The sequence below is a fragment of the Hippocampus guttulatus genome, chromosome 3 (assembly GCF_054856545.1).
Source record: "Hippocampus guttulatus isolate MCC_2025c chromosome 3, RoL_Hgut_1.0, whole genome shotgun sequence".
NCBI classification, from domain to species: Eukaryota; Metazoa; Chordata; class Actinopteri; order Syngnathiformes; family Syngnathidae; genus Hippocampus; species Hippocampus guttulatus.
In genome coordinates, this window is record NC_141263.1 from 29,441,685 (window position 1) to 29,456,260 (window position 14,576).

At 63.4% G+C, this 14,576-nt stretch overlaps 2 protein-coding genes and 1 long non-coding RNA gene across 7 annotated transcripts; 1 reads left to right on the top strand and 2 right to left on the bottom strand.

Annotated features, from left to right (window-relative positions):
* Positions 1 to 23: 23 nt before the first annotated feature.
* On the bottom strand, positions 24 to 5,313 carry katnb1 (katanin p80 (WD repeat containing) subunit B 1). Of its 2 annotated transcripts, none has more exons than XM_086108146.1 (18): positions 5,171 to 5,313; positions 4,452 to 4,544; positions 4,241 to 4,371; positions 4,043 to 4,160; positions 3,563 to 3,663; positions 3,421 to 3,462; positions 3,266 to 3,349; positions 3,072 to 3,187; positions 2,914 to 2,982; positions 2,608 to 2,758; positions 2,153 to 2,489; positions 2,029 to 2,079; positions 1,667 to 1,947; positions 1,456 to 1,599; positions 984 to 1,060; positions 836 to 910; positions 625 to 741; positions 24 to 546 (listed from the first exon to the last, which is right to left on the bottom strand). In XM_086108146.1, the coding sequence occupies exons 2-18, from the start codon at positions 4,492 to 4,494 to the stop codon at positions 405 to 407; spliced, it is 2,079 nt and encodes a 692-aa protein (XP_085964272.1). In that variant the 5' UTR covers positions 4,495 to 4,544; positions 5,171 to 5,313; the 3' UTR covers positions 24 to 404. The 2 variants fall into 2 exon arrangements, with proteins under 2 accessions (XP_085964272.1, XP_085964273.1); XM_086108147.1 differs by lacking the exon at positions 5,171 to 5,313 and adding an exon at positions 4,828 to 4,981.
* Positions 5,314 to 5,564: 251 nt separating this feature from the next.
* LOC147208191 (uncharacterized) lies at positions 5,565 to 6,137 on the top strand. The gene is made up of 2 exons (XR_015100578.1): positions 5,565 to 5,663; positions 5,747 to 6,137. It is a non-coding gene; the product is annotated as an uncharacterized LOC147208191 (long non-coding RNA).
* On the bottom strand, positions 5,692 to 14,568 carry kifc3 (kinesin family member C3). 4 transcript variants are annotated; one of them, XM_086108145.1, is made up of 19 exons: positions 14,157 to 14,568; positions 11,121 to 11,335; positions 10,977 to 11,046; positions 10,677 to 10,849; positions 10,386 to 10,496; positions 9,949 to 10,149; positions 9,732 to 9,878; positions 9,450 to 9,597; positions 9,243 to 9,373; positions 8,944 to 9,055; positions 8,661 to 8,830; positions 8,473 to 8,577; positions 8,232 to 8,362; positions 8,029 to 8,155; positions 7,704 to 7,833; positions 7,396 to 7,625; positions 7,170 to 7,310; positions 6,837 to 6,966; positions 5,692 to 6,344 (listed from the first exon to the last, which is right to left on the bottom strand). In XM_086108145.1, exons 2-19 carry the CDS (start codon positions 11,253 to 11,255, stop codon positions 6,322 to 6,324), a joined length of 2,415 nt encoding a protein of 804 aa, XP_085964271.1. In that variant the 5' UTR covers positions 11,256 to 11,335; positions 14,157 to 14,568; the 3' UTR covers positions 5,692 to 6,321. The 4 variants fall into 4 exon arrangements, with proteins under 4 accessions (XP_085964271.1, XP_085964268.1, XP_085964269.1 ...); XM_086108142.1 differs by lacking the exon at positions 14,157 to 14,568 and adding an exon at positions 11,942 to 12,165; XM_086108143.1 differs by lacking the exons at positions 6,837 to 6,966; positions 14,157 to 14,568 and adding an exon at positions 11,942 to 12,167.
* Between the last annotated feature and the right edge of the window lie 8 nt (positions 14,569 to 14,576).

Here is a 14,576-nt window from a genome sequence, read left to right on the forward strand (position 1 = left end):
GGTGCGATTGTGAGCGAGAATGGTTGTCTGTCCAAGTCCAGAACATTTTTATTGGTTTTGTTTTCAAAATGCAAGCGTTTCAAAGCGCGCGGCCGGCCGACACCGTCGCAGTGCAACGATGACATCGAGAAGCGGCGTTTTGACGGAAAGCGCCCCACCGCGTGCGCGCACCGCGCCGTCAAAGAGCCCGTCGCCGAGCGGCCAATCGGGAGATCTGGATGCGGCGCTCATTTCCTGATTTCCACGTGGGCGAAAAGGACCGAGCGAAGCCAGGCGGCTCCCGTCGTCGTTTGTTTGACGGTCGCCCGTTTTCAGGGGACGTTTTGGGAACGACGCCCCAAATTCCCAATTTGTCCATTTGCCGGCCGGCCGAGCGAGCCAGCGAACGCGGATGTGGCGGGCGTTCACGGGTGCTGGTCGAGCTGCGCCATGAGCATCCCGAGTTCCCCGAAGGCGGAGCCGTGCCGCCCCACCTGCGCGGCTTTGCTCTTCACCGCGTCGTTGATGTTCCGCAGATGCTCGCGGCACACGCGGCACTTCTGCTGCCTGAAAGGTCAGAGCTCTCGGTCACGACGGCCGCGGGGGGGGGGGGGGGGGGGGGGGGGTCGCGGCGCGGCCACTCACCGTTCCTCCCGCGTCACGTCCACGCCCACCGACGGCCCCGCCCGCAGCGTTTCCCAGATGAGCGGCCAGAAATATTTCATGATGATCTTCAGGGACGCGCAGCCGCACTGCACGTAACTGAAAGCGGCAAACCGAGGCGACGCGCCGAAATTCGTCGAAGAGGTCACGTCACGTTACAAAGCGCGTGACGCGCACTCGCGGCGCAACTGACCTTTCGTATTTACTCTGCAGCAGCGTGTCGATCTGAGGAAGACTGGTCGCGCACACGTCCAGAGTCCAGAGCGACCTGAATCCGCAAACGCATGCGCGTGCATATTGTGGAGCAGACGGGACGGCGTGCGCGCGTGCGTGAGATTTACGGCTGCATGTTGATGATGTTGACGACGTCCACGACGATAGAGAGGTCGTTCATGGCCACGGCGGCGTCCAGGGCGCTCTACCGACACAAATGGAAGTCTCACAAACAGAATTTAGCAATCGTGAAGATCACCACCCCCCCCCATACAAAAAAAACCCTTTATTTTGGATGAGCCGACCCCCCCTCCCCCTTTCAGTCTCTTTCCTTTCATCGTCGGGCCGGGCCGGGCCGGAAGGCGCTCCCACGCGATCGATCCCCTCGACTCGAATTGTTTTCCTTTGTCTTTTTTCCGGCGCCCCCCAGAGCGCCTATCCTTGCCCCCTCTCATTCGCCTTTGGATCCTCTGCCACCGACTCTTTTGCGATGGCGGCAAGTTAACCGCTAAACTGGCGGATTCGTTCCCACCCCCCCTCCCCCCTCCGACCGGTCGTCGGGAAACGCGCCTCGGCCCTGTTTTTTGGGGGGCGTCTGACCTTGATGCCGTGGCGGGCCCAGGCGTCCCTGACCGTCTGCAGGTTCTTGCGTCGGTTGCCGAGCATGACGCGCATGGTGGCGTGGCCGTTTTGGATGTGGGTCAAAACGTCATTCTCGCTCAGGACTGCGCCGCCGCGGCGGCCCTGGAAGGAAAAGGAAGCGGCTGCGAGCCGGACCGCCCGAAGGGAAGCGCCGAGACGCGAGCCTCACCGACAGGAAGCGGGCCGAGTCCAGGCCGGTCGGCTCGTTCCTGTCCACCGGGAAGATTTGGGGCGGCGGGGGGGCCCGCTCGCCGGCGCGGGCCGCCGCCGTGGGCTCCGCCGTGGGCTCCGCCCTCTGGACGGGAGCGGACGAGGCTAACGTGGAGACCTGACGGGCGGCGCCGCAAATAGGCGCACTTTCGGAAGCGGCGGGAAGGCGTCGCGGCGGGAAGGCCGGCCGGCTGACCGGCGCCGGCTCGGGAAGAAGCGGCGCCTCGTCCGCGGCTCCTCCTGAGGAGGACGAAGACGGCGACGGCCCCGTCAAACCTCGAGCGGGCGACGGACGGGCGAAGGGCGGGCGACGCCGCTCACCGTCCTCGGGCGGGGCGGGAAAAGGCCGCGACATCCCGGGAGGCGTCCGAGCTGAAGGCAAAACGATCGGCGTCAGTGGCGAGCGCGCCGCCACCGCCGCCGCCGTGCGAGCTGCGATGCGTACAAATGGCCTTGCGGGGCTGGAAGATTTCCCGGTAGTCTTGCGCGTTGTGGATTTCCGCCGAGGAAACCTTCTCGTCCGCCTCGTCTTCGCTGGGGCTGCGCCGCTCGCCTTCGGGACTGCGCCTCTCGGCGTCGTCGCGGGGCGGCGGCGCCCCGACGTCCGACCCTCCGGACGGGCGTTCGTAGTTGCGGCGCGGTCCGCCCGCTTTGGCGTCGGCGGGCGGGGCCGCCGCGGCGACGTCGTCGTCGCCGGCGCTCTCAAAGGCGGAGCTCCTCTTGACGCGCTTCAGGTCCACCACGTAGGTGGACACGCCGCTCAGCTGGTGAGACACGCCGATCTGGCGAGAAACGCAAAAAGACGGAAAAAGGGAAATGCGCAATCGCCGGCGGTCCCGACCGGCGCTCCCGTCGAGGAAGCGTCAAAGGCTGACGACCGAGATGCGCAGCGATACGCACCAGCTGCCGGTTGCAGAGCGCCAGGTCGGCGACCCGCCCCCAGCCCACCGCCACCGTGTCCAGCCAGCGCTCGGGTTCCCACGCGCACACGCCGAGGACGTCGGCGTGGCCGCTGAACAGGCAGCCGCCGTCGGCGCTGAACGTCAGGCACCTGCGAACGCGCGGGGGGAGGAGGATTAACTCATTCACTCCCAAAGACGTTTTTAAACGTCTTTTCAGACTGGGTCCAGAATGAGTTAAGGGGGGGGGGCGCCTTTTCTCAGGAAGCCGCTCGCTCGGAAAAGGTTGCTCGTCGTCGCCACTCACCTGATGGCGCCCGTGTCCTGCAGCGCCCCCACCTGGCAGAACTTCTCCAGATCCCACAGCCTCAGCCACCTGCGGCGCCACACACACACAAGCACGCACGGCAGGGTCAAATCTCGCCGGCCGTCGGCGGGCGCGCGAAAGGCGGGGGCCGCCGGCACCTGTCTGCGCCGCCGGAGGCCAGCAGGTACTCGTTGGGGTGAAACTGAACGGCGCCGACGGCAGCCGTGTGGGCCGTGAACTCCGCCAGGGTCTTGGCCTGCTTCAGGTCCCACAGCTGCGGCGCGACAGGGTCCGGCAGATGAAAACAAAGTCGGCGTGTGTCGTCAGCCCCCCCCCCCCCCCCCCCCCTTACCTTGACCGTGGAGTCGTCGCCAGCCGACGCCAGCCACTTCCCGTCCGGGCTGAAGGCCAAACTGCGGACGGCCGCCGCGTGACCCTGGAAGAGGGCGCCTGCGAGGTCAGCTCCGAGACCCCCCCTCCCCCCCCCACGTCCGGCCGCCATCTCACCTTGTACCTGTAGATGGGGCCTTTCCTCCGCACATCCCACATCTGACGCCATCCGTGGTCGCGGCACATGGAACGGTCGCGTGACATTAGCCGACGCACAAAGGGCTGCGCGCAAACGCACGCGACGCACGCGCGCACGCACCTTGATGTTGGCGTCGGTGGAGCCGGACACCAAAAAGTCTCCAAAAGGGTGGAAAGCGAAACTGGTGATGCTGGATTTGTGTCCCGGAAGGGTTCGCAACACTGGGCGGCCACACACGCACACACACAAAGTTGGTCGTGAGCGACTTGCCGCGCGGTGAGCCGCTTTGCGCTCATCTTTTTTTCCCGAGCGCCAAACGATAGCGGGCTCCGTCACGCCGCCGCAAAAGCCCGCGGCATCGAGCTCGATCCGGAACGTCGACAAATCCCAAAAAACGACATCAAATACGCTTGGAATCGGCGCCGACCGCCACAGTGCGCTCGGGCCGTTTGCAAATATTCAAATAGCTTCTTCCGATTGGAATTTCCAGTAGGCCGCGCGAATAGCAAAGCGTCGAATAGCCGCGGCCCGACAAACTTCTGCCTTCGACCGGAACGAGCGCGCGGCGACGCGAGAATGGGGCAAAAAGGCTGTTCTGACTCTTGGCGGCCTCCAGGTCCCACACCAGGATGGCTCCCGACTGCGAGCCGGTGGCCAGTTGCTCCTCGGACGCGCTGAAGTGGACGCACTCCACCGCCGTCCGGTGGCCGCGCAGACTCTGACAACACAGGTGCGCGCGCGCGCGTTAGCATCGCGCGTCGGCGGCGCCGCCGGAGGGCGTCGGGGCTCGGCGAGTACCATGATGCAGTTGGCCTTGCTGACGGACCAGATGTTGACTTTGCAATCCTCGCCCGCGCTTGCCAGGAGGCGCCCCGTCCCTTTGCCCAGAGAGGCGCAGCAAACGCGACCGGCGTGAGCCTCAAACTCCTCTGCGCACACGCAACAGGCCGTCGGCGGCGGGAAGGCGCGTCGGCGGGATACGTGGAGGCCGACGGGAAGCGAGACTCACGCAGTCGCCAGGAGATCTTGGTCGTGCCGGCGGCCGCCGCCATGGCGACACCGCGCGCCTCGCCCGCCGCCCGGTCCTGAACCTTCTGGTGAGCTGCGGCGGCAGGTTGAAAAAGGTTAGCGCACAACTTTGCAATTTGCTTCTTTTGGGGGGTTCTGCGCTCTCCTTCCACATTCCAAAAGCATACACGGCAGGTTGGTGGAACGCGTTGCGACAAAATGCACCTCGCGGGCTTGCTCGCACCTCAGGTTACGAGCGACCGACAAGCGACGACGGCGCAGGTGAGCCGTGATAGGTCGACAGAAGGTCCCCCGCGATGGACCAAACAGGTGGATTTTGCTGCTAAAATCCTGTCCCACAAACGTCTTCTACTCACACTCAATAGAAGCTGATGCTGGTCGGGAGCTTGGCTTCCCCTTGGTCGCATGTGAGCCACGTCATGAAACGCACCGTCATAAAAAAGTGAGTTCGGTCGTTCGCCGACTCGCCCTTGGGACACGGCAGCCTGCGCGTCGTTAGCACGGCGCCGAACCGACGAAGCTTCAAGAGAAGAAGGCGATCGAACGCATCGTACCGCGAGACGAGAGCAGCCAAAGTCGGCGGCGGCGGCTAGCTCGTTAGCCGCCCGCAGACAACGTTAGCATCAATAGCTAGCAACAAAAAGACCAAGGCGAGAAAAGCTCAAGGGAGTCGCCCAAAAGTTGACTCTCGCGGCTTACCCGCTCAGCCGAACTCCGACTCGAACGACGGCTGACGAAAAGGATCTCCCGCTTGTTGACAAACGGGCGCGCGTGCGCAGCTTAGCAACTGTCGGCTGCCGATGACGTCACAGCGAAAGCGCCTCCCGCTCCTCCCGCACAGGAAGAACAGCTCTCTGGTTTGATGGTCGTATTCGTCCTTTGAAACGCCTCGACAGCTTGGGATGCTCGTCTTCTTCTTCCTTCCGGTGTATCCCTGCCGTTGGAATCGTGGCGAGCGTTGTCGATGATGTCTCTGGAGTTGACTACTCGTACCGCTGACGTTCTCGACTCCCCGATTGGCTCAAGATGCTTCCCGCGCGTCTCGTCATCAAAACAATCGCACGGTTCGCGTTTGTTCCAATCTAATGTCGGATCCGCATCACCGCGCGTGTCATATTGGAACTGTCGTGTGAGGAACGTGTGTCGGAAAGAGAGTTTTGACCTCCCACCCAAAAGATTTCTCGGAAATAAGGTTCCTACGAACGACACCTCCAGCGAGATCCTTTTTGAAACAAAGTTTAATCGTGAGACACAACTGAACTTTCTTCCTTTTAGCTGCGTTTCGATGCGCTGCGGTGGAGAGGAAAGTCGTGTCATCTGTGCCGCATGTTGCGCAAGCAAGCTTGACCCGACTGGACTCTTCCACGTTGATTTCGGAAACGCACTCGGACTGGCGTGGCGCACCGTGGCGAGACGTGGACGGATTTCCATTGGACACCACCCGATGGAACTTTGACGTCCGTCCGAGCGTTTCTGATGCGGCGGCGCCTCCTGGCGTCGCGGGCGATCAAAACGACAGGGGGGCGCACATTTTTCACGCCGGAATCGGGCCATCGGCGGCCACGTCCGCACTTTCCGCGGAGCAAAATTCATCACGCCCGGAGAACCTTTTTCGAGTTTCCGCGTTTATTAAAAAGCGAATAAAAAAGGCAAAGCCATCAAAATACTTTCTATCGTTGTCACACACCCGAGGAAGCCCAAATATGGTCGCGCGCCGGCAGGAGGGTCCTCATTGGACGAAAACGTCAAAGTCCAAAATTCCAGAGCAAGACGAGCAATTCTACAAATGGTCCAAAGTGCAAAAGAAATCAAAAAGACGACCGTCGGCCGGCTGCCGCCAAACGGGCCTTTCACGCCGCCATCTTCAGTCGCCCTGCGGAGAACAAGCGGCAGGTCGGATGACAGGCGACATCATTCGTCCGTGCGCGTCAACAAACATGCAGTGTGTGTGTGTGGGGGGGGGGGGGGCAGTGAGGGGAGGGGCTTCCACCGCCCCCCGTTTCCTTCTGCAACCAACCAACGGCAGGACACGGGGGGGGGGGGGGGGGGGGGGCGACTTGCAAGGGACCACGCGCCGCCCGCCACCGTTGGGGCAAAAGCTGCCAACTTGTCCCCGCGCACACTCAGATCGACGGTTGCACAGCCAATCGAGGCCCAATCGGTGGCGGCCGGCGTTTGGGGGAAGGGTGGGGGGGGGGGGGGGCTTGCGCAGGTTCCATCCGATCACCGATCGCAACTTTCTTTCACAGATTTGTCAATCGGGCCGCACGCGTGCGGCAGTCCGGCGACACGCCTTTGGGGGTCCGCTTACGCCTTTGCTTTCGGCTCCGATAGGGGGCGGCGATGAGCAAAAGCGCAAACGTACCCGTGGAAAGTTGCGAGTTGGATTTCCGTCGAGAGGCGCCGGGCGTTCTCGAGGCAGAGTTTAGGGAGGAGCCAGCACTGCTGCTACGAGATAAGGGGAGGGGCCCCGGGGTCAGGGGGGGCGAGTCCATCTGCGCAGACAAGCAAAATCACCACACGCACGCCCGCACGCCCCAAAGTCATCCATTCAAGCCCCGCGCTCATTTCCGGGCCAAAGCGAAGCCTCTTCAAAGCCAGAGGAAGAAAAGGCGGAAATGTTTCAAACGCAAAGAAGGCGGGGGGGAGGGTTTGGCCAAAATGGCGCACGGGGGCGACGCGAAAGAAGTGAGGCCACCTCGAGGCTTTGGGGCGTGGGCGAGGACGAAGCCGAGCGGCTGTCCGGCCGCTTGGAGGCGTTGAGCTCCACGCTGCGAACGCGCTGGGCGAACTTCAGCGAGCACAGCGACTCGCCGGCGTCGGCCGGGACCGGAGACACCTAAAGCAAAGGGGGGGTGGGGCAAAGCGGTGAGACGCCGGTGGGCGGGCGGGCGGGCGGAGTGCCGGCCGGCATCTCGTCGGACCTGCACCATCATGAGCGTCTTGCCGTCCCCCTGCAGGCTGTCCTGCAGCAGAAAGGTGAGCCGCGAGTTCCTGAAGGGGACGTGGGGGCGCTTGCGGCGCAGCGCGTCCATCACGTCGCCCAGCGCCGACAGAGACTTGTTGATGTGGCGAGCCTCGCGCAGACGCCCGCCCTCGGCGCCCGATCGGCCCACCCGCTCCGAGCCGGCGAGGTCCACCAGGTTCAGCTTACCTGGCGGGGGCGGGGGCAAAAAGGCCGCGTGGCTGTCAAGCGGCGTGGCGTCAAGCCGCGCCGCGCCGGCGGCATCACCTTGCGTGCGACTCCCCGTGGTGCCGTTGAGTCCCGCCACGCTGACCATGAGCAGAGCGTGGGAGCGAGAACTGCGCTCGTTCAGGTCGGTGCACGCCGTGGCTCGGCTGGCTCGGCCCGCCTCCAGAACCTGAAGCGCAACGGCGAAGGCGTTTGGGACAAAAGAGGCTGCAACGGGGGGGGGGGGGGCAGCGCCGCCACTCGCACTCTTGCAAAGCTTTGGCGCTCAGTGGGACTGCACTCATTTATATTGACACAAGTCAACAAAAGATCAGTGAGACTCAACGTCAAAGTCAAGGGTGCGCGAGGTCGCGCCTTGCGGTACCTGGTTGACGTCGTCAACGGTGCGCACGGCCACGCGCGTCAGTCCGGGAACGTACAGCTGGCCGCTGCCGTCGGGATTCATCTTGATGTCCAGTTTGTCCGCCGCCGGCTGGTCGCCGAGAAGGTCCCTGAGCGGCGAGACACCCGCGTGACGTGGCGCATGACGTGACGGGACGGGACGGGAAGCGGCAGACGCCGGCTCACCTCAGCGTCTCGTTGTAAATCTCCAGCATGCTGACGCAGATGTGGAATTCCCACTCGGGGCTTTTGTCGGCCACTCGAGAGAAAAGCAGACGCAGCGCTCGCCGGTTCAGGCCCGGGTCCGACGCCACGCCCTGCCGGGCGCAGACACACGCGCCCGCTCGCTACGTCCTTGCGCACCTCGCCGCGCTCGGGCAAAGACTCGTGAAGCTCGGCGGCGTCGGCGGGGCCGCGTGAAGCTCACCTCCATGGTGTAGGTCTTCCCCGAGCCCGTCTGCCCGTAGGCGAAGATGCAAACGTGGAAGCCGTCCACGCACGACGTGACCAGCGCCTCCACCTCCGAGAACACCTGCGACGGCCCCGGCCGGTGTCAAGGCGCCGCCGGACGGCTCCCCGGGGGGGGGGGGGGGGCGAGAAAAGACGGGAGCTCACCTCTTCCTGTGTGGCCTCGGGCCGAAAGACTTTGTCCAGGTCAAAGGTCGTCACCTTGCCCTTGTCGCTGAGGTGCAGGACGCCGTCGTCGTCCGGGTCAAAGGTCAACACGCCCTCCGCCTCCTCGCCGCCGGCGACGGGACGAACGCGGCACAACACCCGGATGTTTCCTGACAAGGAAACATCCCCCCCCCCCCGCGCACGTCACGACGACGGCCGTGAACATGGAAGGAATCCCGCCGCACGGAGGATGCGATGGAAGGCCGCCGAGCGGCGAACCAACCTTTGAGCTGGACCAGCTGGTTGTGGATCTTCTTCCTCAGGTTCATCTCGCGTTTATATTTGTCCACCAGCTTCTGGTTGGTCACGCTCACGTCGCCGATGGCCCGGCAGATCTGCACACGCGCGCGAGTGCTCATCGCTTCGAATGAGCCCTCTTGAAGTCATGAGTGGCAACCGCCAACAGAGGGCAGTCATGCGCCATTTTTTTTTCCGCCCCCCAGGATCGAAAAGGATGATCGCAACTTTCCAGGAGTATTCTCAACGAACGGGGCGACCGAGACGAGATTTGCTCGCACTGACCTCGCGCTTGGCGTCGTCGATGGCGTCGCGCAGCATGGCGGGGAAGTGGTGCACTTGCTTCTTCAGCGCGTTGTAGTCGGCGGTGAGCGTCCTCAGGGCGGGATGAAGACCCGCCAGCTTGCCGCGCACGCCTGAAGCGGCCGCACAAGAGCAGCTCTTCATTCGGCCGCCGCCCGCGTGCGGACGAGGACGGCGGGTTCCGCTGACCTGCCAGGTTGTCGTGCACGGCCTTCATTTGGATCTCGGCCCTGACGTAGGCCTCGTGGACGACGCGCTCCTTCTCCTCCTTCAGCAGCAGCAACTCGGCGTCCAGCTGCCGGCGAGCGCGGGCCACCTCGCCGTCGTACAGCGCCACCTGCGAGCAAGCGCCGTTCGGACGGGCGCGTCTTCGTTTGTACGGAGCAACGAGCGAGCTTTTCGAAAGCCGCAAAATTCCAAGTCGATGATCATCTGTCCAAAAAACAATCGGTGGGCTCGACGGCGCTTTACCCGCGTCCTGAGTTGAGCGCACGTCCTCTGCGACTGCTGCAGTTGCGCCTCCAGCTCTCTCAGCGCGCGGCGCTGCGCGCAAACTTGCTCTCGAAGCAAAGCGTTTTGCACGCGCAGCCAGTCGCCCGACTCCGCCTCCTCTGCCGTCTGATGAGCGCAACGCACAATGACTTTGCTTCGCCGCACGCGCGCGGCGCGCACTCCCGCGAGGCGACACCTGCGACGGCGGCGCTTCGCGGCGCGCGAGGTCCCAGAGGTCGCGGTCCGAAAGTCCCGGATGAGGTGCGGACGGGTCCGACGGGGGGTCGGTCCGGTCCGGTCTCGGGCGCGAGGCGTCCGCCGGGGCGCTTTTGCCCGGCGGCGGCTTCCCCGTATCCGCGAGCCGACGGTCTCGCCGCCGGCCAATCGGCTCCGCCTCCTGGGGACACGCCCGGCGTCAGTCGCGCCGCAGTAACCGACGGGGGGGGGGGGCACCTTTTCCATCTCGCCCCGCTGCCGCACGCCCGATCCAAATGATCGGCTCATCGCGGAGCCGTGGAAGAGCCCGCCGGCGGTCCCGATACATTTGAAGCGGGCGTGTCGGATGAAGGAACGCGCAAAACCAGCGGGACCGGACGTCGCTACCGCCCCCCCCCGTACTTGTCGGCGACCGACCTGAGAGCGGGCGCGGGCGCCCTCGGAAGCCCCGCCGGCGGCCAGCTGTCGCTTCAGACTCTTGTTCTCCAGCTCCAGAAGCTCCAGATGCTTCTCCAAGTCCGTCGCCCCCTGCGGGAGGAACGGCCTCATGAGCGTTTTTTTTCCCGGGGGGGAGAAGCGGCTCCGATCACGACAAAAAATGTCGACGGTGGCGGGAGGTGATGGAAGGCAACCGACCGCCCCCCCTGACAAAGGAGGGCCGACGACCACGGCGGCAAAAATCCGTCAAGCGCGGCGGCCTCGACGTACCGGTCCCGAGCGGACTCCGGCCACTTGCTGCGGCGGGTTCTTCTCCGGTTCCTCCGCCTGCGCGCACGCGGGCGACATCGAGTCCGGAGCGGCCGCTTTGGCCGTCGCCTCCCCGGCTTCGATCGCGAGCGTGAGATTGGCCGGCGCGCCAGGCCGCTCTTTGTCCGCGCCGCCTAACGCACGCACGCAAAGACAAAGATCAGGAAGACGCTCCGCGGCGTCGTCGCAATGCGGAGCGCAGCGCCTCCCCCCTTTGCCAAAAAGCTGGAGATGGTTTGCAAAGCGGCGAGCTGAACTCACCGCAGGCGTCGTCGTCGTCGTCGTCTCGGTCCAGGCGAGCCTGAAGGTCGCACAGTTTGTCTTGCAGCATCTGGGCGCAGGCAAAAAGAAGCGCGTGGAGCAACGGCAGCTAGCGGATGGGGAGACGCAGCGTCCCTCTCTCACCTGGATGAGCAGCAGCTGCCGCCGCTGCTGCCCGGCCGCGTTGGATCGGCTCAGCTCGGCGCCCGGCAGGGAGTGCCGGGAGAAGGCGGGGCCGGGCAGAGACAGGAAGGAGGCCTCATCCTCGCCGTCGCTCATCGGGAAGTCCGCGGAGTCGCGTCCGACGTAACCCCCCCGCGCAAAGTCAGATCCCGAAAGCTGGTCGAGTGGATGCAAATCTAACGTCGGGCGAAAGAAAGAACGAAGATCCGAGGATCCAAAGTTCAGCGGGTCGTCCATCGATCCGCGTACGCAAACGAGCGGCGTGTCCCTAGAAGGCGCTCGCGGCGCCCGATACAAAAAACAAACAAACATGGGGGGGGCTGTTGACACGGTGGATGCCGTGGCGGAGCGTACGCGAGAAAGCCGGCGCCCCTGAAAGGCCAACGCAGAGCGACGCTGCGGAAAAGCAGACGCTGGCCTTTGACCTCCCAGCTCAGAGGTCGCTCAGGGTCGGGATGACGACGCGGCGCGGCGCAAGCGCTTCTTTCCTGAGCCGATGCGTTCAAGGCAACTGCGCTTTGTTGCCGGGGAGAAGCAACGGGAGCCAAAAGTGGCAGCCTAGACGGCGGGAGCCTCGGACGGACGCCCGGCCCCTTTCCCTCGCTTTCCATCAACATTCCGGCGTTTGTCCAGAATCAAAGGAGGCGTCGCTCCGTTCGCGGCTAGCGCCGTGCTAGCGCCGTGCTAGCGCCGTGCTAGCTGAGGCCCCGTTTGACATGAAACAAAAACGGCATCACGCGTCACGCTGTGTCCTCATCATGGCGTCCGTCTTCCGGTCTTACCTCCGGACAGCCAACATCCTCCCCCCGTCCTCCTCGGCGCCGTCGCCGTCGTCTCAGCCTCGCCGTGACACGCGGCGGCAGGAAGTGTGTCAACTTGGCCAAGCAAGCCCCCCCGAAGCGCACACGCGCGCACACTTTCATCCTCTCCGTTCTCCCGGCAACAGCGGGGACGGCGTTGCGGCTTTATCTCCGCCCCCCACCCCCCATCCGATAAATATTTCACCAGCCAGTCGAGTGCGACAAGCGCCCTCCCCCCCCGACGCGCAAAGACAACATTCATTCAGTACATTCACCCGGAAAAAACATTTCTGCTTCCGCGGCTGCCGCAGAGTGCGCGAGCATTTGCGAAACAAAGAGCGGGGGGGGGGGGGGGGGGTGTCAAAGGCACAGGGCGCAGGCCAGAACCGGATCGGCCGATCGGACCGCCGCCGGAGCTCGCGCTAAGCGCGGCTTGGACGGCATCGCCGGAAGGGCCGCCGCTCCGGATTCGCCGAGGCCAAAAGGCGGCAAGCGTCAGCGGCGAGGCGAGCCGAGCCGGGCCGCTGGCCAAAGGTCATGGCCAGCAGTGAAAGGCAAAGAGAACGGGAGAGGCGCCGTTGGACGTTTGGCGGCTAACTTGAGGCGGGCGGGCCCTGAACTTGCCTCTCTCTCCTTGGCATCCCTTCCCTCTGTCGCCCTTTGCGCGCGCAGGACTTGATTTCAGCGAGGTCGCGCACGGGCACATGGGCTAGGCACGCCCCCCCCCCCCAACCCCCGGGCAACATCAGACAGGTTAGACCAGCGGTGGGCAAACTACGGCCCGTTGGTCTTTTTAATCCGGCCCGCCTCGAATAGTTTGATTGTTATCATGTTAAAAACTTTCCGCAAACTGGACCGCCGATAAGAGTCGGAGAGCAGTCAAATGTGTAGAGCGTGAACAACAGGGGGCTCGGTACACATCCTTGAGGAGAACCGGTGCCGAGTGTGATGATGGGGGAGAATGTTACATTCTTACTGGCATACAAAGACATTGTGCTATCTTGTTTATTTTCTATTTCTATTTCTAACTTTTGGCCCGGCCCCCCACAATATTTTCTGCTTCTCATTTGGCCCCCCCGGGAAAATAATTGCCCACCCCTGGGTTAGACCTTCTTGCGGACGAGGCTTCGCGGCCGCGTCCTGATCATTAAATTGTTCAACCGAGAACTGGGACGGACGGGAGGGAGGGTCCTTTTTTTCCTGCGGGACCGGGCTGGGATGCAAGTGAAAATCCACGCCCGCGTCACCCTCGAGTCCACGCGTCTATTTCGGGTTTATGGAAGAGCGACACACCCAGACTTAACCACGGCGAGGGCGCGCGCGTGCGCATTCCAAATGTTTCCGCGGAGGAGATTTCAACGTCAACATTGAAGTTGGACGACTCCCGAACGCCTTCGTGGTTCGTGGTCTTATTTCACAGCACGCGGGACGAGGGCGCCCCGCTGTGGCCGTCAGTGTCATTACACGCTGACCATCAGCGGTTCGCAGGACAAAAGAAGCATCGTCGTCGATTGCTTCAGTTTTGTCGAGTGGACGAGACACAAAAAGGTCAGCGGAAATGTGGAGATTTTGAAAGACGAACGAGCGGATCAGCATTGTTGTTCCTTCAAGGAAAGCCGACGATCAAACATCCTCTCCGCGTGACACATGCGTGTTGGTTTTGCCGGTGACATCGGCGCGCTTTCGCTTGGAATCCGGTGCCGACAAATGACGTCTCAAGGGGCGGTCAATCGCGTGGACTTTGGCTCCCAAGTGAACGCTTTGAGTCTTTCCGTCAGCGTGGACTCGCGCTTGCTGCCTTTTTTTTGGGGACACACGCACCGCACCGCACGGCACCGCACCGCACCGCACCGCAGGCTGAAAATGCACCCGGCCGAGCGAGCGGGCCAGCGTGCACGTCCTACCGCGCCACGGTGTCATTCAAGTTCAATCACGTGATCGGCGTTGGCACGCGCTCGGGCTGTCAGTCCGACCAAACCCAGCAACACCGCCGCCGCCCCCCCCCCCCCCATCACCACCTCTCCTCCTCTCCCCGTCGCCATAGAAACACGAGCACGTGAACCTTTTGTTACGAGAACAAAAGCGAAAAACGGCGAAAGTTCTCCAATGACAGCGTGAGCCTTTTCAGCTTGGAACGTTCTAGAACGACGCGCACAAGACAAACAGGCGGGCGGGCGGGCGACTTTTCTGGTCGTACCTTGGGCGAAAAGCGGCGAGTCGACGAATCTCGTCAGACAGATTCTCTTTCCCTCGCTCGACGCGTCCGTCCGTCGGTTCGTCGGTCGGCCGGCATGAATGCGCAGCGCGAGTTCAAGTTGGGACTTTAGCGAGTGTGCGCGCAAGCGACTCGAACGGCGTTGGCGCCGGTGGAACTTGTCATTTCCGGTGGCTTCTCGCAGCTGCCTTCAAGGACTTGCTGACATGTGGGAAAACACGCGGGCCACGTGACCAAGCGTCACATCGTCGCAAGTACAGTATGATGGCGGTTCTTGTTATGATTGTCACGCGCCGTGTGTCTTCGCGGTGCATGAATCGCCGGACAGCTTGAGCCTTTTATGATTACGACTGGCGATTCCAGATTTTTGGGAATTCCAGTGGGCGTGGCCAACGCAACACG